This window comes from Phragmites australis, chromosome 16 (genome assembly GCF_958298935.1).
Source record: "Phragmites australis chromosome 16, lpPhrAust1.1, whole genome shotgun sequence".
In the NCBI taxonomy this organism is placed as follows: Eukaryota; Viridiplantae; Streptophyta; class Magnoliopsida; order Poales; family Poaceae; genus Phragmites; species Phragmites australis.
In genome coordinates this window covers 27,045,298-27,066,219 of record NC_084936.1, presented here as the reverse complement: position 1 = coordinate 27,066,219, position 20,922 = coordinate 27,045,298, and the positions used below count along the sequence as shown (strand labels likewise).

The window sequence follows — 20,922 nt, the reverse complement described above, 5'->3', positions numbered from 1 at the left end:
ACTCTGAAAGAGCTAAGATGGCGACGGCCATGGTGGATGCATGCTGTAGCGGCTGAGAGGTCTCAAGGAGGGAGGGGCCGACGAGCCACAGCGTGCAGCGGAGGAGGCGTTGCATCGACCCCATGGGGCGGAAAGCATTTGATGTAGAACATGGTGGCCATTGCGGCGGCGCTCCGGCGAGCCACGGCGTGAAGCGGCGGAGACCGTAGGGTGGTACCTGAGAGCCGTCTTGTACTAAACATTGAAATTTCATAATGTATAGCATGGCTGACGACTCTGTCATGATCATATAGTTTATTGAAACTCGATGACGATTATGAATCGTAACGTTTCCTGAATATTCAGAATGAATATTTGATCATGATCGACGCAGAAGTACGCACCAAATACTTGTTCAGCCTCATATTTCCTATTCGCAGGCGTCATGAAGGGTTCAAACTTCAAAGTCTTTGACTCACATCTCATCGCGAAACCGTATAAAGCTAGGGAAATTCTTCTACACGACCACCTCTTCTCGGTGAGGACTGAGGACGAACTGGATGGCCAGCGTGTAGTAGTCGGCGTACATGATGCGTACGCATGGGTGCTTGGCCCGGAGCTCGGCGATCTTGCGCTGCAGCGCGTGCTCAGCCACTGTACTGTACAACTCCGGGCTGCTTGCGACAGGTGGACAGGTACAGCGGGACACGATGGGCAGCACCCCTGGCACCACCAGCTCCACCGCCCCCTCCCCGATCAGCTTCTCAATGCCGCGGCCGATGGAGTCATCGATGTGCTGGAGAAACGCGAAGATCTAGCTCTGTCTCGCGTTGGCGTAGAACTGCCCACGTCGTCAAAGGCCTACCCACCGCCTACCAAGCTCTGCCGTCTGTCAGGAGCGGCAACTGAAGAAAGCGTGAAGCGTTAGGTGCGCTCCAGATGGATTCAATTCAAAATTGTCTAGCTATCGTGAGTGGTGAGCTGGCGTGTGTAGGGTTCAGAGGGCAGAGTGTTTGCTAAGGGGATATATAACCCGGCCGTGTAATTAGAACAAACTAAGAAATAAAAAATAGAAATAAATACTTCCAAATCCTCTTGTTCTTCTCTGTTCTGTGATGAGTCGCTAGCTCACATCACGATGATCGTCGCCAGTGACCACGGACGTAACAAGTGGTATTAGATTCATCATCCTCGGTGGCGCTTCGATTGATTGTCACGGTATTCCTTCGACTCGTGTGGTAATTCCTAAGTGGTGGTCGAGATCGAATTCGTCTGTGTGCCAACACGATGAATTTGACATCCTAGAAATCCATTCTAATACGTTAAGTTTGAGGTCCGACGAACACAGTGCCATCGAAGCCTTCTCCGTAGACGTTATTCATGCTGGAGAAGATGAAGGCGGCCGAGAAGAAGTCCAATGAGCATTGGGATCGTGTTCTGGAGTGTTTGGACTTGCTATTCACGAAGGTGACCACGATTGACGACGCGCAACATCAAATGCGTGCTCAATTGGACATCATGATGAAGGCCATCGAACAATCCAGTTTCGATCAGCAAATCCTGGCGCAACGAGTGGAGGCAGCGAGTCATGCCGTGGCCAAGCTAACGTTGTCACAATTGGCGGATTCCGTGGATCCACAGGGCGGCAGTCCTGCTCGTCTGGCCAATCCTCGGGGTGATCCGGTTCTACCACGACTAGGTCCTCGAGTTCATCAGACAGCTTCTCCGTCGTGTTCAAGTGAACCTCATAATACCTGTTCGACGTTTGGTCCATATCGGAGTGGGGGATAATCAGCATATGCATCGGAATGTTTTGCCCGAGTTGTCATTTCCTAAGTTTGATGGTGAGCATCCGCGGATTTGGAAGGATAAATGCTTGGATTATTTTCAGTTATATAATATTGGGGAGTCCATATGGCCTATTGTGGCATCTCTGCGTATGGAAGGGAAGGTAGCCAAATGGTTGCAGGTGCATAAACTGAGAGTGGGTTCAGGTAATTGGGACCAATTTATTGGGGCTGTCGAAGAGAAATTCGATGCTCAGGACTACAGGGAGGTAGTAGGAGCTCTGTTGGAGTTAAAACAGACAGGATCAGAGGAGTTGTCGGAGGGTGAACTCCTAAAGCAGGGATCCGGAGGGACTCACTTTGAGATTCGGCCGGGGGAAGATTCTGAATCTATTTGCGGGAGAAATAAATGGGCGTAAATGCGATGGCAGGTGGAATGGAATGATCAAATGCAGAATGCAGTAAATGCAATGGAGGTTTTTAAACAGGTTCGGGTCGCACTAAGCGTAATACCCTACTCCTGTGTGGATGCTATAAATACACTGAGAATGTCTCTCAGGGATGTTGCTGGTTACAAGAATGTCTGTCTATCCTAGAGCTTCAGGCTCCTTGTTCTTCGGTAGTCTCAGCTTCTGTGCTTGTACTGAGTGTTCTTCTGTCTTCGATCTTCGTCCGGGTCGGAGAGAGCGAGAGAGTCAGAGTCTCTGTGTCCACTGGCTCCTCTTAAATACTCGCCGGCGATAGCGTGCCCCGAATGGGAGGGCACGAGTTCCAAGGCACCATAAATGGAAAAACAATTATCATGGGCTGCTGCGCGAAGTGACAGGGGGTTGAAAATACGCCCCCGCCCGATCTCGGACGTCATGATGCCGTTCTGCAACGAGCGCCGCGGAGAGGGCCCACCGGGCAGCCACCAAGCAGCCTTGCGCGCCCGTTCGATCTTGTACGCCTGACACCGCAGGGCGGCAGGCGGGGCGCCTTAGGACTCGCGATGCTATCCCGAGGCACGCCGGATGACGCGGGATGGGACCCGTGCATTAAATGTCCCCACGCCCTCCCGCCAGAATGTGGCAGGGGCTGACACCGAGCGTGGCAGGGGCAGTTGGAAGTGACGGGCCATGCGCCCTCTTAAATGTGGCATCGGACCTTTCACTGGTTGACACCTCACCGCTGGACCTCTATGGGGGCCACCGGCGAAGGACTTCTTAGGCCGTCGGGGAACCGAGTGCTCGGGGCTCTCTGTTCACAGCCCCGAGCACTCTCTTCCGGATATGCCTTTTCTTGGTCCTCGGGGAACCGAGTGCTCGGGGGGCTACTGTTCATGGTCCCGAGTACTCTCTCCCAGAATTCATTGTTTAGGTCCTCGGGGAACGGAGCGCTCGAGGGCCGCTATTCTCGGCCCCGAGCACTCTCTCCCGGAACTATCTTCCTTGGGTCCTCGGGGTACTCGGGTGCTCAGGGGCCACTGTTCGCAGCCCCGAGCACACCCTTCCCAGTACTCGACTTCTCTGGTCGTCGGGGGACTTGGGTGCTCGGGGGCCACTGTTCATAGCCCTGAGCACTTTCTTCCCGACACTTGGTCTTCGCGGATCATCGGAGAACTCGGGTACTCGGGAACTACTGTTCATAGCCCCGAGCACCCTCTCCCGGGACTTAGTCTTCTCGTACCTCGCGGAGATGATCCCCGCGGGAGGACGCCACGTGGCAAATTGCGGATCTGGCCTCGGGACTCAGGGACCCCTGGTTCCTGATTCACCGACAGGAGTATACTCAGGCTTTTGAGGATCTGCACTATCAGATAGCTATGCACAATATCGGTTATGATGAGCTCTTCTTTGTTTCTCAGTTTGTGAAAGGGTTGAAGTATGAACTGAGGGGTGCAGTGCAATCTCAAGTTCCCAAGTCTGTTGATAGAGCTTCTCTACTAGCTCGAGTTCAACAACAAGTGCTGGCTAAGGGTAAGCCCAAGTATCAGTTAAATAACTTTGGCAATAAAGCCACAACGGCTCTGGGAAAGGATGAGTAAAGAGGAAATAGATTATGGAAGGAAAGACTATTAAGAGAATATAGAAGGGTTAATGGTGTTTGTTACTATTGTGGCGACAAATTTGATCCCACTCATGCTCAAAGTTGTACAAAGAAAAAGAAGCCACATGCACAGCTTCATGCTCTGACTACTGAAGATATGACAATGGCTTTAATTGATATAGTGTTACAACAGTTGGAATTTGAAGATAAGTTGGACACTGATACATATCAGCTTCCTCTCAATGCCATTTCTGGAACCAAATAGAAAGATCAATTGAGAATAAGAGCCCAGGTTCGAAATAAAGTCATGTTGATCTTAGTTGATAGTGGGAGTTCACATAGTTTTGTTAACATTGCTTTTGTAGACACTTCGCCCCTACCCACCATGCCGGTTCAATCAGAACGGGTGAAGGTGGCTAATGGAGATGTTATGGTGTGTGATAGAGTAGTACCTCAATTGGAATGGTGGACTCAAGGTCACACTTTTCAACATGAGATGAGAGTTCTGGATTTGGTGCTTATGATGTCATACTCAGTTATAATTGGCTTAGGAAGTTTAGTCATACGCTATGTCATTGGGAGGACTAGCTTATTCAGTTTGAGTATAAGGGCAAGACAATTACATTGCAAGGCGTCGGTGTTCCTTCAATACCTATTTCTGAGATGCCAGCAGAGCGGGTGGTCAAATGGGGTCAAGCAAATGAAATTTGGGCTCTAGTAGTGTTGCAATATTCTCTATCTACCCCTCAAGCACAGATACCTGAGGAAGTACAAGCTGTATTGGCTGAATTTCATGATGTGTTTGCTTCACCAACCTCATTACCACTAATAGATCACATCAAAGAACCTCATTACCACCAGTAGATCACATCAAACAAATGTTGGACAAGTTAAGAAAGCACAAGCTCTATTTGAAGTCATCCAAATGTTCTTTTGCCCAAAACCAGTTGGTGTATTTAGGGCATATTTGTTCAGCAGAGGGTGTTTGTACAGATCCAAGCAAAATTGAAGCTATGGTCAAGTGGCCTTCACCTACTAATGTGACTGAATTGAGGGGTTTATTAGGCCTCACTGGTTATTACAGAAAATTTATGAGGAATTATGGGATTATTGCCAAATCTTTGACCAATTTATTAAAGAAGAAGAGTTTTCAGTGGAGTGAAGAGGCTCAATCAGCATTTTCTATACTGAAACAGGCTATGACCAGTACTCATGTGCTTTCCTTACCTGATTTCAATAAGAGGTCTGAGATAGAATCTGATGCATGTGCTTTTGGTATTGGAGCAGTGCTTATGCAAAAAGGGAGACTCATAGCCTTTTTGAGTCAAGCTTTGGGGGCAATGCACAAACTCCTTTCGACCAGTGATGGGCCTCACTAGTCGAAGATGCACTCGTATTCCACCAACGTTGCTGCATCTGGCGAGCGCGAGTCGGAAGTGATGCCAAGGCTACGCATCAGGACATTTTGAGCTTCAGTTATCAGGTTGGAGACACGCGACCTTTGCACCACCACATGCTTACTACGACGGGGCAAGGAGATAGCACCCTTGCCAGATTTAGGTGAACGCGCCCACCTCCTGGGAGGTTGCGAGCTCAGGACGAGCTGCGGGATTGGAGTGGACACTGAGGTAATGAAGTTTGTGACTGTTTCCCCCTCGACCGGATCGGAAGCTTCCACCAGGAAGGGCAGGGGTGACCGCGAAGCAACCGGCAGAACAAGAGTAGTCTGCAGATCCTGAGGCAAATTCGCCTGAGTCACAATCGACAGGGCGCATTCTGGTTGCGCCGGTTGCACCAGTGAAGAGGCACGTTGAAATGTAGGAGACATAGCTCCAAAGGGGGGGGGGTCACAGGGGCCCATCAAAAACTTAAGCTCCTCTAGAGTTGAAGCGTCCAAAGTACCAAGCCCAGGCTGAGGCCCGACTTCCTGTGGGGCACAATAGAAGGGGAGCTCATCAGGCCGACCGGATTCGAAGGAAGGGAATCGCAACCCCTGCCCGGACATGGGGCGCAGGGCTGGTTTCAGTACAGATGTGACTGGGCCACTGGCGCGGCAGACATTCCAACCACTCCTCCAAGATGATGTGTCGAAGGCGAGCAGAGCGGCCACAACACTCCAAATGCATTGGATCAAAAGCCTCTGGGGGAGGAGCAGAGTCAACCTTGGGAGTGGGGCAAAAGAAGTCGTCAGGTACTCGGCAGACGTCACGTGACCCGTCCAACGCACCGGCTCCTTTTGCTTTTGCGAGTGGCGGGGGAAACGACAGGCACGACGAGGTCCCCACCCCATTCAAATGACCAAAGGGGATGAGGGCCCACAAGGGAGTATGCCAGGGAATCCACCGGTGAACGATCTGTTCTTCCCAAGCTCGCCGGCAAGGAGGCAGTTACCCAGCGGGAATCGCCACCGAGAACCATGGAAGCAGTGCGACCAGCCAGAGGACGACCCACAAGACCGGCGAGCGCGCTCGATCCACCGGAGCTTGGAACACGACAAGCGACAATGCCTACAACAGGACCGCCAGACCCAGGATCGACAAAAGCATCTGAGGTACCAGAACTACCAGCCGCCGATGAGTTATCAAAATGTGTTCGCTTCAGCCAAGGCTTCGAGCGGTACGGGGGGTCGAAGCCCTGGTAGTCATCTCCATCACTGTCCCAAGTGTACGGAGGCGTACCTCCATCGGAGGAGTCCAACGGCGCACCCCAATCGTGAACCTCAACAATGCGAATGGTGACTCGGTAGTGGAGGCAATGGAGTTTTGAATGGATGATTTCCTCCTAGCGTAGGAAGAGGCCTCGCTCCACATATTCTTGGACGGGCTCCGGCACAATGTGAGTCTTCTCAACTGGAATAAGGTCTGGATCAAGACACCATGCGACCACACCAAAACAGCTCAAGTCCTCCTTAGAGGTGGTCTCCGGCATTGGTTGCAAGTCTGAACACAACGAGCCTAGGATGCACTCAACCGTGGACAGGCTCCAAGCATGCGCCGGAATCCCTCTAATCTCCAACCAAAAGCGGAAGACACCCCCCCCCCTCCCCCTCAGGAAGTCCCGCGATGATGTCTCAGGGAGGAAGGAAGACGCATGCGGTGAACTGGGGGCACAGCACGACCGCAACAGCAAGGCTCAGCGAGAGACATGGAGGGAGCTGGAGCCTGGAGCGACCTTAGGTGGAGGTCGGGGAAGCCTGCAATGCTGTGCCTGGTGACCTTTGCGACGACATCTCAAGCAACGCGATGGGTTTGAGCAGACCACCGTGACGTGCTCGATAGAGAAACAGTTGAAACAACGACCAACCAAATCCACCAGCACATGCCTGGAGGGAGGCAGAGGCGCACGAGCAACTCGAGGCCGCCTCCTTTTCTTCTTCATGACCAACTGTCAGCCATCCGGATCGACGACCGAACGGCACTGACGCGCAGCAACCTGATGCAATGACAACGCAAGGCCAATCACGAGGCAGGGAGGCGGCGCAGCATGAGCCGTCTAAGGAAGCCGTGACTCCCAAGCCGGGTTGTGCGGGGTCTCCTTATGCATGGCTGCGACAGAGTGTGGAGGATGACGGGATGACGAAGGAACATCGGAGGCCAACGAAGAAGCAGAAGAGGGGCTAAAATGGAGCCACTCCAGCAGATCTGTGACAGTGCGAGGGTGGCCAGCCGAACCAGGTTGGAAGGGGGTGGCGTCAGGGTTGAGGGGGGACGGCGGTGCGGCCAGGGAGGCCGACACCGTAGGGAGAGGGCTAGGGGAACCGTCCATCCGAATCGAACCATTCATTTTCTTTTAAAAATCAAACTAAAGATTCGTGTTATGAGAAGTAACTTCTTTTCTTTCCAGAGTCTAACCATCGGCAACAGAGAGAGTACACATTACTAGTTCATGTTGACTGTCGGCATGCGTATCTTATATCGAGCTGAGTTGATGCACACAACACGGTCCCAATGGATTCCCAGTTCATGCATGTCGATCAATTGATGGCAACATTGCTGAAGTCCTCGTCATTCACTGACGAGTAGAAGGAGTACTCCTCGTTCGCGAGCTCCTTCCCCTTGAGCTCCTCGATCCTCTCGATGGCGGTCTTGAGCTCCCACCTGCTCTCCACGTTGCCCTCGCAGCACGCCATGCCGATCCTGATCAGCTTCACCATCTCCTCCTTGTTCTCGTCCTCCTCGTTCCTCAGGTCCGGGTCCACCACGGTGTCCAGCCACTCCCCCTCCGGCGTCGAGCTGACAACGCCGAGTAGGTCGTTCCCCGCCGCCGGCTCCGGCTGCTGCTGCTGCTCTGTCCCCGGCGCCATCGCCTTTGGCGGGTCGTAGGTCGCCGGCCTCCCGGTTAGGATCTCGAGGATGAGCAGGCCGAGGCACCAGACGTCGCTCTTCTTGGAGGACCGGCCGAACTGCTTCCGCTCGGGGGACTTGAAGGCCACCATGAGCTGTGCGGCGTGCGACTGGTTCATCACCGGCACGAACGCGTAGTCGGTGAGCAGCGGCTCGAAGTGGCCGTCGAGCAGGATGTTGGACGACTTGAGATGGCCGTGCGGCACGGTGAGCATGCACAGCTCGTCGTACAGGTAGTTGAGCGCCCGCGCCACGCCCTTCACAATCTTGAGCCGCGCCGTCCAGTGCACCACCGCCTTCTTCAACCCGCGGCCCTCGCCTGCGTCCGTGCAAACACCACGCAACCTCAAAAAATTAGAGATTTTTTTTTCTGTGCACGCAAATGATTGATTAATCTCGAGATGGTCAGTCACCATGGAAGAGGTTAGCCAAGCTCCTGTTGGGGACGTAGTCGTGGATGAGGAGCTTCTCCTCCTTGCGATAGTAGTAGGCGACGAGCGGCAGGAGGTTGGGGTGGCTGAGCCGACCGAGCCGGCGCATGTGCTCCTCGAAGTCCTCTCTGCTCACCCGGTTCATCTCCTTGAACCGCTTGACGACGACGGAGTGCCCGCTCGTGAGGGTGGCGCGGTAGCAGACGCCAAGGTTGGCGATGCCGAGCACCTCCGCCGTGGCCTTGAGCAGGTCCTGCAGCTCGAAAAACCGGCCGCTGCCGTCGCGCACGAACGTCAACCGCCCCTGCTCCACCTTCCGCACCGTGCTGCCGCCCACGCGTCTGCTACGGTCCTCGTCGTCGCCGCCGCCACTCGGCGCGACGTGCGCCGCGCGGGCGTCCTTCGGCGGCGGGTGCGGCTCTATCTTCGGCGGCATCGACGTCTTTGTCGACACGGCCGGACCGAAGTTCTTGGTGTTGTACTGCCGCCTCCTCTGCAGTGCGACGAACGCGATGCCGATGATCGCCAGCGTGCCGAGGAACGCGGCGAGGACGCCGGGGGCCGTCGAGCCCTCGGTGGGCGCCCGAGCGTTTTGCGCGGCGTCATCAGCTGACGGGCCGCCCGTGGACGTCGCGGCGTGCGGTGCTGGCGGCGACGTTTGGGTCCCGATTTTGTCGGAGGTCGGAGGCGACGATTTTGGCGGCGGGGACGACGGGGCCTCGCATTTGGAATTAAGCGGTGCACCGCAAAGCTTCTTATTGCCTGCATGGCACAACAAGATCGTATAGCTTACACGTGGACGTTGCACGAACATCATGTTGCAAACATATATGTTGCTCACCGGCAAGCATGTCAGTTTTCATGGATTTGAGATTCGCCGGGATCTCCCCCTCGAGCTCATTGTTTGCCAGATTGACTTCCTTCAGCTCCTTCTGCGGGAAGTCAGGGATTTTGCCCTGAAACTTGTTGTCATTGAGCTGCAGTTCGAGGAGCCTCGGTGCCTCGGCGAGCGACGCCGGGATGGGACCAGAGAAGCTGTTCTTGGAGAGGAACACCTTCTTGAGGGAGCCCATCCCGGCGAACGCGTCGGCGGGGATCTCTCCGGAGAACTTGTTTCCGGACAGGAAGATGGCCCGGAGTCCCCCCAGCTCCTTTATGTCGGGCATCGGGCCGGCAAACTCGTTGTCCATGAAGCTCAGCGTGCGGAGGCCGCGCAGGCTCTTGAGAGGGAGCAGGTCGAGCGTGCCGGAGAAGCCCATCTTCTCGAGCTGCAGGCCGTGCACGCCGTCCTTGTTGCACATGACGCCCGCCCAGTTGGAGGCGTCGCCATCGCAGGGGCTCGTGCCGGGGGACCAGCTGCGGAGCGCGTCGGTGTCGTTCTTGATGCCGGACTTGAGCTGTAGGAGAGCGTCGGCGTCGGCCGCGAGGGAGGCCGGGAGCCGCGCGGCGTCAGCGAGCACCAGGAGGCAGCCGGCCAGCAACACGAGGCGCGCGAGCGATGGCACTCCGGCCATGTCCGGGACGGCGGTGCCGGGGAGCCAGCCCGCCGGCGCCAGCGCTTGACGACGGCGGGTGATATTGGCGGCGGCACCCTGTCGTCGCGCGCGCTGGTGGCTGGCACGCAGTTTTCTTGGGAGGGAAAGCAGGAGGTCGATGCGAAGAGAGAGAAAGAAAGGCGGAGAAGCGGGAGGAGAGAGGATTCAGGAGCCCCCCGCGCGCGCGAGGGTGGTGGGGAGAGAGATGAGGCGTCGCGCATAGGATGGGGGTGCGGCTGCTGGTTCTTGGCCAAGAATAGCAATGCCTACATGGCACACGCTGATGAGGTTGTCGTCGTTTCAACGCGTCTCCTCTCAGCTAGTACTAATTAGCCTATTTGTCTCAAGCTGTAATCTTGATTTTTTTTTTCTCCTGGGTTGCTCTTGCATCCGCGATCCGACTCATTTGATCCCAGTAAGCCAAATTATTGATTGAATCATCCTGTAATATATCGGCCTATTAGTATTTTTAGTTTTGATTCATGTGGCTCAAATATTCTAGTACGATGAATTTAATATCATCTTATTAAATTAAGTAAGTTCAAGGTAGCTTATAAGCTTTTATGTTTTAAATATAGCACCTCTTGATTTACTCTTTTTCACGAAACGGTGATAAAAATGTAAGAGATGTGTTATGTACACATGGCCCGTCCGTCCCCTGACGTTGAAGCTAGATTGTAAGTGACTTTTGGGGTGAGACCTCCGATTTACCTTTTTTACATAAAATAAAGATATGCTATAACTACAAATGTGGTGTGTTGTAAGGGAATTTTAAAGATAGCATGTGTGTTCCTCTCCTTCTATTTCACATGACACTAGAATGATAAGTGTTCCACAGTCATCGGCAGTTAGAATCAGAGTTTTTGTTTACTGGTAAATAAATTTTCCCATAAGTCACGGATAAATACGATTTATCGGACAAACCAAACAAAATTTAAACAATTTTAAATAAAATTCAAACAAAAATTTAAATAAATATCAGTAAATATGATAATTTTTTTCTACCAGAGTCCACTGATAAACCGGATATATTGGATATACCGGTCTGAATTTTTTCCCTAATTAGAAGATGATGTGCGTTTCTTACACTTATCAGCTATAAGGGCATAGGAGGTTGTGTCAGTCTATTCGCCATTCAGAGTCGATTTTGGAGCAGGTGCCAAGAGAAAAATTTGCATTTCGGCGCCGCCGAGGACTTGCAGACAAGCTCTTGAAAGGAGGTATACGTGGAGCCGAGGAGCTGTGCTCTATATGCTCCATCGCCAAATGGAATATATGTGGCTGCCGCGAGGAGTCTGGCCGTTTCATCGCAAGGTGTTTCCATACTAATCCATGTATTTGCCCGGTGGTTTCCATTAACGCCAATTGCCAAAGCCATCGCTGACGAAGGGCCCGAACAAATTTCTGGAGGTTTTGGATTCTAAGCCTCCTAGGTCCGTCGGTCGGCTAACCCGTTTCCAATTGACCTTGTATTTCTCACCCGGAAGCTCTCTCATATGATTTTGCATTTTAATCAAGACAGTCGTAGCTGAATTATCTTTCAACCAATAAGTACACTTGCGATCAAACACAGACGTAACTGAATTTATTCCCAATAAATCAGATTAAATGATGATCCGACCATCTTAGATACATATATACACGATCCGACAACCTACCACACTGACAAGTTCTTGATTTACTTCAAAAACCAAAGCATATAACACACCGGCGGACAAACATGGAGTTCAGTGGCAACGCTCTCAGATAGAGCTGAGCCGACAAGAGTTCAAGCTCTATCCCCCAGGTCTTTAATGAAGATCGCGCTGTGGGGAAGCGCCGAAAAAAAAAACACATTCCGGAATCGACATAGCCATTCGTATGGTAGATTCTGCTATCTTAGTACCAGGCGGGCAGCAGATGTCATCTCGAAGACGAAGATCTTAGGAGAGGACCACAACTTAGGATCCATAGCACCAGACTCATCTCGAAGACGAAGATCGTGTGGAGGAGTTCCCTGTCGAGCGTGAAGCCGAACAGGGTGACCCCGCCGCCGTTGTAGCACAGGTACGTAACTGCAGCACACAGCAAAAGCAGTAACAAAATTAAGCTTCGGTTAGAGGCAAACAATGCGAAAATCACAAGCTCGGTTGCATTGGTTGATTACCGAGTGCTTGTCTGCTCTGGTACGAGCACGCTGCTCCGGGCTCGGCTTGGAGCGACGCCGGCGCGGCCGTCGACGACCCGGAGACGTGGTCGTTGTCGCTCGCCGACGTGCTGGCCGGCAGCGATTTGCCGTGGTGCATGGACACCATGCTCATGTGCCACTGGCTCGCGATGGACACGATCCTTTGCGCCTTGTGCGTGATCCTGGCCGCGACGAACAGGCACATGAAGAACCCGCTCAGCTGCACCGCCGAACCTACCTGCAAAACGAGACAGGCTCCAGTACGGTACGTGCTCTCTCGAGTCTCGAGGTCTTGCCGTTGTACGGTGCCAGGAGGACGCCGGAGTTGGCAAAGCTCTTGGCGTCCCTGGAGGAGAGGGCGACGAGGAGGGCGCCGAGCTGGCTGACGGTCATGGTGACGAGGCAGAAGATGATGAACACCCTGTACCGGTGGTTGGTGGCCAGGAGCCGCGTGCGGATGCGGCGGTGCTCGGCGAAGATCTCGGCCGCGGCGGCGCGCGCCTCGACGTCGAACATGTGGTAAATCCCCTCGAAGCGCAGGATCTGGAGCTCGCAGGTGAGGCGGTGCAGCACGCACACCAGCAGGAACACTCCCGTGCGGTACACCCACGACGCCACTGTGGCCACCAGCGCCACCGCGCGCCACCGCGCGCCACGGCACCCGCGGAAGGACTGGGAGCGGCGCGGGCGGCTCGACCCTCACCGTGCAGAAGAAGAAGACGGCCTTCTGCGCGGCCTCGGCGCAGATGGAAGGGAGCAGGAGCGCGGCCAGGAGGCGGAACGCGCGGTCCAGCTCCCACGCGTAGCTGCGGCGGACGAAGGCGGTGTCGTCGATGTTGGCTTGATCTCCCAGCGCCCGTCGCCGGAGAAGATCAACCACCCCTCTGGAACTCTAGAGAACGCACGCACACACACTTGAACGAATGGACGCGGAGTGTTTTTGGTGCTGTCCAACTGACCAGCGTTTTCTGTGTTTAGCTAACAAACTTATACACGAAATTACAAGACTCAAACGTGTGGCAATCATCCACGACGCAGCGATCTTCTCGCCTCCGTAGTAGTCGCATTATCCCACGACTTGGAGACCAGGCCACCACTTCCACCTAGCCTATGATGCAACGGAAAAATAGCAAAGCCGGTGCATGCACTTATGCAGCAACGGTCTGTACATGACGCGCTCAACGTGCTATCATTGAGCCCTTTATTCTAGCTAAAACATGCAGAGAGCCGAGCTTGGATTATCTAACAATCTCCCCCTAATTCATGCTCGGTTCTTACCTCAACTTGACGACTCCAATTCTGTCACGAAGCTCACAAAATCTTGCACGCCCAAGTGACTTCGTCAGAATATCAGCAAACTGCTCCTGTGTCTTCACGTAGTCCAGGCATATCCTCCCTTCCTCCACACATTTCCGGATGAAATGAAACTTAGTATCAATGTGTTTACTCCTGTCATGAAGTACGGGATTCTTGCTCAGAGCTATCGCTGACTGGTTATCCATCTTCAGAATAGGTTGCTGGGCGTTGGTACCTGCAATGTCGCCCAGCAATCTGTTGAGCCACACAGCTTGGCATGCTCCTGCTGCCCCTGCTATGTACTCAGCCTCACATGTTGACAGGGCTATGGTTTTCTGCTTCTGAGACAGCCATGAGATCACCATCTGCCCCAGGAAGAAAATCACCCCTGTAGTACTTTTCCTCTCATCTACATCTCCCCCATAGTCACTATCAGAATACCCTGTAATCCTGTTATTTCCCTTTTTGAACTTGGGGTAGACAAGGCCATAGTCCACTGTTCCTGCAATGTATCGCAGCAAGTGCTTGACAGCAGCAAGATGTTCTTGCCTAGGCTTCTCCATGAACCTGCTAACATATCCCACAGCATAAGTGATGTCTGGCCTTGTATGAACCAAGTACCTCAAACTGCCCACCAAGCTTCGGTACATCTTTGCATCAACTTCTTCTGTTGTGCTCCTGGTGGATAGCTGAAGCCGAACCTCCATTGGCGTACTGCAGGAGTTGCAGTTCTGCAACCCTGCCTTCTCAAGAAGCTTCCTTGCATATGCAGCTTGACAAAGTGAGATGGAGTTGTTCCCTTGCTTCACCTCAATCCCCAGATAAAACGAGAGAAGACCAAGATTACTCATACGAAAAGTTTGCTGCATCTCTTCCTTGAAAGCTTCTATTGCCACTGGATTAGCACCTGTGATAATAAGATCATCAACATAGACCCCAACCACTACTCGTGCTTCTCCAATGCCCCTGGTATACATCCCATGCTCGCTGATGCACCTTGTGAACCCCATGTCCTGCAGACTGCCATCAAGTTTCACGTTCCATGCCCGCGGCGCTTGACGCAGCCCATACAGTGCCTTCTTCAGCTTCAGTACCTTAGCTTCGTGTCCAGCAGCAATGAAACCCGGCGGCTGCTGAACATACACCTCCTCTTTGAGTTCCCCATTCAGGAAAGCCGATTTGACATCCATGTGATGCACTAACCATCCCTCTTGAGCTGCCACTGCTAGCAACATCCGAATTGACTCCATCCTTGCAACTGGAGCGAATACTTCATCGAAATCCACTCCCTGCTGCTGCACATAACCCTTTGCAACAAGACGTGCCTTGTGCTTGACAATGTTCCCAGCTTCATCACGCTTTAACTTGAACACCCATTTCAAACCGATTGGTTTATGACCTCGAGGGAGACTCACCAGTGTCCAAGTCTCGTTCTGCTCGATGGAGGCCATCTCCTCCCTCATCGCCTTGACCCAGCTCTGCTCATGTTTTGCTTCCTCGAATGTGGCCGGTTCCCCTTCACCTACAGCCACCATGAGCTCACCATGTACTGCTCCCTGTTCAGCTTCTCCCAGCAAAGCAGCTCCTCTGCTCAGGATATTGTCCAGTGTCCTGAACCGCAGAGTCGCTCCTTCGTCATGATCGTCGTCGAGGTCAAGGCTCTGGCTTGGTGGAGACGCGAACTCCACCCCTGGCACTGCGGGTTCAGGGTCGCCGCCCTGTTCAGCCTGCAGTGGCGTGCGCGCGCCACTGGATGCGCCTGGCATCGCTGGCGCATTCCCGGCCGCACTAGGCGTCCTGGACACCGCGTGTGGCGCGGCCTCAGCAGCAGGCGTCGCTGGTGTCGCGCCTGGTGTGTAGACGTACTCATACTCGACGACGAACGGATCATCGTCATCGCCCGTGCTGCTCCCGGCGCCATTCTCCTTCCAGTTCCAGGCACGCCCTTCCTCGAACACGACATCCCTCGAGACGTGCACGCGATTCGTCGCCGGGTTGTAGAGTCGGTATGCCTTCGTGCCCAGCTCGTACCCGATGAGCACCATTGGCGTGCTTCTGTCGTCGAGCTTCCGCAGGTGGCCGCCTGCCACCTTGACATGTGCAACACAGCCAAAAGTGCGGAAGAAGTGAACAGCGGGCTTGTGACCATACCAGGCTTCATACGGCGTCTTGTCTTCCAGAGCTTTGGTCGGTGCCCGATTGAGGACGAACACCGCCATTGTCACAGCTTCTCCCCAGAACCGCCCTGGAACGCCCATCGCCTTGAGCATGCACCGTGCCATCCCCAGCACGGTTTGGTTCCGCCGTTCAACCACCCCGTTCTGTTGTGGCGTATATGGCGCGGTGAGGTGGCGCTGGATCCCCTGGCCGGCGCAGTAGTTGCCGAACTCCCGTGCCGTGAACTCACCGCCGCGGTCGGTGCGCAATGTCCCCAGCTTGTGCCCGACCTCCGCTTCTGCCCTTGCCTGGAGACGGATGATCGCAGCAGTAGCTTCGTCCTTCGTGGCCAGGAGCACCACCCACATGAACCTGCTCATGTCATCGACAACGAGCAGGAACGTCTTCTTGCCGCCCGGCGTCGGTGGCGAAACCGGTCCACACAAATCAGCGTGGACCAGCTCCAGCTGCCGCGTCGCCCGGTACTTGCTCGCCGCCGGGAACGGGTGGCGACGCTGCTTGCCGATGAGGCAGCCATCGCAGACCTGATCGACTTGCTCGATCCGCGGCATCCCGCGCACCATCTCCCCCTTCGACAGCCTCTGTAGTCCCTGGAAGCCAAGGTGGCCATACCGCGCATGCCACCGCCACGCCGTCTCCCCCGCACACGCAGCCAGGCACACTGGCTTGTCAACTTCGGCGTTGAGGACGTAGAGCCGGTTCGCCCCGCGCCGCACAACTGCCACGAGTCGCCGCCGTGGATCCCAGATCTTCAGCGCCCCATCCTCAATCACGATCTTGTACCGCTCCTCCTCCAGTTGGCCCAGGCTGATGATGTTCGCCGTCAGCCTGGGAATGTGGTACACGCCCGTCAGCTTCTGGTGCTCCCCGGTCTTGCACTTGAATAGCACGGTGCCGCGCCCCTCGATCCCCACCGTGGACCCATCTCCGAACCGGACAGAGCCATGGACGCCGCCGTCGAGCTCCGCGAAGGCCGACCGGGCACCAGTCATGTGATTGGTGGCGCCCGAGTCGAGGATCCATCGCGTAGTGGCACCGTCGCTTCTCTCTCCGAGCTGGACGAAGAGGTTGCTCTCGTCGAGGTGGATCGCCGCCGCCGCCGCCGCTGGACGGATTGGGGAGGAAACGGCATTGACTTCCTCCACGACCGCCGCTACCAGGAGTGTATGGGCCTCCTGGTCTTCCTCTACTTGGGCTGTGTGGGCCTGCCCATCACGACGGCGTTTTGGGCACTCCTTGGCCCAATGCCCCCTGGTGCCGCAGTAGCGACACTCGTCGCGCGCGACGTCGCGGTTGCCGCCGCGTGCAACGCCGTCCCCACTGCGCGCGCCACCGTCGCCCTTCTTCTGCCAGCCACCACGGCCAGTCTTGTCACGGCCACCGCTGCGACCGCGCTGCTGGCCTCCCCATGGACTGCTCGAGCTCCCCGACCCCTTGTCGGTGTTGAGTTGCAGCCGCTTGGACAGCCGCGCCACGAGCTCGTCCTCCGTGAGGTTGAGCTGCGGGACGCCGGCGCCGCTGCCCGTGAGCCCGTATCTCTCCTCCGCGGCCTTGAGGCGCCCGACCAGCTCCTCGATCGGAACCTCCCCCAACTCCAGGAGCGTCTCAATCGCCATGGCGATCTGGTGGAAGTGCTTTGGCAGGGCCTGCAAGAACTTGCGTACCACCACCGGTTCCTCGATGTCGTCGCCGAGGGTGCGCAACTGCTGCACCACCTTGTTGATCCGCACGGAGAAATCGTCGATCGACTCACCATCCTTGAAGGACAGAGAATCGAACTCCTTGCGGAGCGTGTGCGCCTTGGCCACGCGCACCCTCTCGACGCCGAGGTTCGCCGTCTTGAGATCTTCCCAAGCCGCCCGCGCGCTGGTCTTGTTCGCCATGACTTCCAGCATCTCCTCGGGTACCGCCTTGCAGATGGCCTCAAGTGCCATCTGATCTTCGTCCTCCTCAGGGTCGCCTAGGTTCACGGCGTCCCAAAGGTTGCGCGCCTTGAGCATGACACGCATCATCGCCGACCACGCGCCGTAGTTCGTCTTGGTGAGCGTCGGCCACTTGGCGCTCCCGACGTCCTTGACGCGGCGCTCCACCGTGCGCTCGATGACGACCGTGCCGTCGCGCTGCTGCGGGCGCCCTCGACGCCGCGGCGGCGAAGGCGACTGCCGCCGACTCCCCGCTGGCGTGTTCGACCTCCCACCGGAGTTGGCCAGCGATGACATCGCGTCCCGGGTCCGTAACCGCTCTGGTACCACTTGTTGGCTTGATCTCCCAGCGCCCGTCGCCGGAGAAGATCAACCACCCCTCTGGAACTCTAGAGAACGCACGCACACACACTTGAACGAATGAACGCGGAGTGTTTTTGGTGCTGTCCAACTGACCAGCGTTTTCTGTGTTTAGCTAACAAACTTATACACGAAATTACAAGACTCAAACGTGTGGCAATCATCCACGACGCAGCGATCTTCTCGCCTCCGTAGTAGTCGCATTATCCCACGACTTGGAGACCAGGCCACCACTTCCACCTAGCCTATGATGCAACGGAAAAATAGCAAAGCCGGTGCATGCACTTATGCAGCAACGGTCTGTACATGACGCGCTCAACGTGCTATCATTGAGCCCTTTATTCTAGCTAAAACATGCAGAGAGCCGAGCTTGGATTATCTAACAGTCGAGGAACAGCAGCTGCCGGAGGCTGCCGCAGCGGCGGAACAAGGCGGCCAGCGTGAGGAACGAGATGACGGTAAGCCCCGTGGCAGGGAGCTGGTTGAATGTGATGGCCGACGCGGAGGCCGGGGACAGGGAGGCGTCGGCGCGGAGGGAGAGCGAGACGGCGGCGGGGACGAGGAGCGCGAGCGCCAGGAAGGCCGCGTACGAGGCGGCGCGGGAGGAGTGGTCGAGCGCGCACCACTGCAGGAACACGCGGAAGTTGCGCAGCTCCTCGTGGACCACCGACTTGCACCGCGCGTACGCCGGGTTCAGGAGCAGCGGCCGCTGTGACGACACCGGTGGCGACACTGGCGACAAGCCCTGCTCCTCCTCGTCGGAGTCCATGCGTACGTTGTGCTAGTAGCTTCCACGCAGTCGCGAGTCGTGACTAGTAGTGAGAAGCTGGTCGGATCGCAGGTAGTGCAATATATAGTGGAACGTGTGGCGATCGATGACCAGTATGGTACTATCCATGCTGCGTAAGTGTGCATGAAGAGAAGGGAGGTGAAAGGAGAGGCGCGCGAAGGGAGGCTCGTGACCGTTCACGAGGGCGGCGACCGGCGAGGGCGGCGGAAGACTTGCGCGCTGCCTGTGTGTGAGTGATGCTGCAAAAGGAAGCGAAGGCTGGGACTAGGCAGTAGGCACGCAAATGCGCGGGAAGTAGTGATTAAAAGCAAGAAAGGTTGAAGCTGGAAATGCATTGCATGCTTTACAAATTTGTTTAGTCACAGTTTGTCAACTTGTGAAGGCCGGTACTCTCTGGTTTTACAGTAGTTTCCCTCCCCGTGCTTACATCTTCAGAGTTCAGAACTCGAGACGTACAGTGTCTCAGGTTATCAGACACGTACTTCAGAATTCAGATACCGCAGAACCTGTAGTATTCAAACTATTCATGTTGGTCGTGAATTCGTGATCATACTCTTAGTCTCTAGCACACGCATTCGCCAAACTACGAGCAAGTTAGGCTCGCTTAACAATGTCATTGTCTGAGTGAGCATATGTTAAGGACATTTTTAGTGAATGAGATGGTCACCGGAGATAACCTAACAGCTTAGCATTTTTTTTTTCAGCCATTGGCCCATTGCATTCGTTTGCTCACTATACATATAGGTGCATCTATATATCAATCACCTGAAAATTGAACATATATTTCCGTCAAATTCTAGGCTGTTAGTTCATAACCGCACCTATCCCTATTGTTGACCCCTGTCCAGTTCTACTAGCCTCGTTCTTTCCACCTCCCCCACGAAGCCACGATTCAGCAACCCAAGAAGCCAAAAAACTTGCCGTTTCAACTCGCATGGTTCGTACGTCCAATCCAACCAAAGCATCGTTCTTGAATCTCAAAGGTCAGCCTTCGCCCAACTAAACCCGCATCAGCCTTTGACCAGTACAAATCTACAGGTGGTCGTAACATATTGCCAAATCAGGTAAAAGTGACCACCCACGCAAAGATGGGCTTAAATGCCACACGTCTCACCGTCCCGAGTCCCCGCCCCATCCGTGTAAATAGGATGTGATCGGTTATATGTATGAATTGTATAAGTAGGTTAGGGAAAATAGGTTTAGTAGAGTTAGGTTGGTTAAAAAAAAATAGTGTTGTTTCGTATAACTATTTAGATAGTATGAGTCGTGTTACTATTTGATTGACTGAATTTAAGATTGTATGTGCAGATATAAGAACTGATATTCTGATTGTTTGCTCGTATGAAGATATTTGTAACACTAACAAGTGAATCTGCATGTATGAGCGGATGCAGGATATGCTGAGCTAAGTTTCTGTTTAGTTAACTGAATCTAAGGTTGTATGAACGGATGTAAGAGCGGAGATTCTGATAGGTTGTATGTATGAAGATGCTTTTATGACACTGATAAGTGGATCCAACATTCATCGAGTTAGGATGCGAGCGTATATTTACATCCGTCAAATTAGACTGAAACAATAAATACAAATAATCAAACACTTTTCTCTTTAAAATTATATGTATCCATCTAACTAGAATATATTCGTGTAGGCAACCAATCTTCCCTTACACCCGCCGACGGCTACGATACCTGTGGTAGAATTTGCTCACTCAGTTTCGAGAACGATAATGCTTCGTCTCGGACATCCGATGCCAAACACGATTGTCAAACACTCCAATGGACCTACAACAACAAAAAAACTAGCTGAGTCCAAAATATCCATCCGCTCAATTTAGGCTCCCTGTTTTTCACGTTTGTCACTCATCTCCCTACCTTCAAATTTCCAACCATTCGTTCTTATCCATCTCACATTGATTCACTTGCTCTCACTTGCCCCGTGCACCCATGATTGCTTGCTTGCATCTTGAGTTGCTCGTGTCCACTTTCCACTTGCTCACTCCTTCTAAAGGGAGGCTGTGAATAGAGCTCACTAACTAAAGGAAGGCTATGAGTAAAATTCACTAACACTACTCATTACTCCGTGAATGTGTAGGGGTAGCTCGCCAG

The 20,922-nt window shown here is 54.1% G+C and overlaps 1 protein-coding gene and 1 pseudogene across 1 annotated transcript; both read right to left on the bottom strand.

Annotated features, from left to right (window-relative positions):
* Window positions 1-7,602: 7,602 nt before the first annotated feature.
* LOC133894871 (probable LRR receptor-like serine/threonine-protein kinase At4g31250) lies at window positions 7,603-10,367 on the bottom strand. The gene is made up of 3 exons (XM_062335052.1): window positions 9,410-10,367; window positions 8,551-9,330; window positions 7,603-8,456 (listed from the first exon to the last, which is right to left on the bottom strand). The coding sequence occupies exons 1-3, from the start codon at window positions 10,080-10,082 to the stop codon at window positions 7,768-7,770; spliced, it is 2,142 nt and encodes a 713-aa protein (XP_062191036.1). The 5' UTR covers window positions 10,083-10,367; the 3' UTR covers window positions 7,603-7,767.
* A 1,492-nt stretch (window positions 10,368-11,859) lies between these two features.
* Window positions 11,860-18,829, bottom strand: LOC133896152 (uncharacterized; annotated as a pseudogene).
* Between the last annotated feature and the right edge of the window lie 2,093 nt (window positions 18,830-20,922).

Bases quoted from the DNA above. Each gene is read 5' to 3' on its own strand.
- LOC133894871 (XM_062335052.1), bottom strand. From the start codon at position 10,082: ATGGCCGGAGTGCCATCGCTCGCGCGCCTCGTGTTGCTGGCCGGCTGC. The intron at 9,331-9,409 runs GTGAGCAACATA...TGTGCCATGCAG, and splicing joins GAAAACTGACATGCTTGCCG to GCAATAAGAAGCTTTGCGGT. The intron at 8,457-8,550 runs GTGACTGACCAT...GCACGGACGCAG, and splicing joins CTTGGCTAACCTCTTCCATG to GCGAGGGCCGCGGGTTGAAG.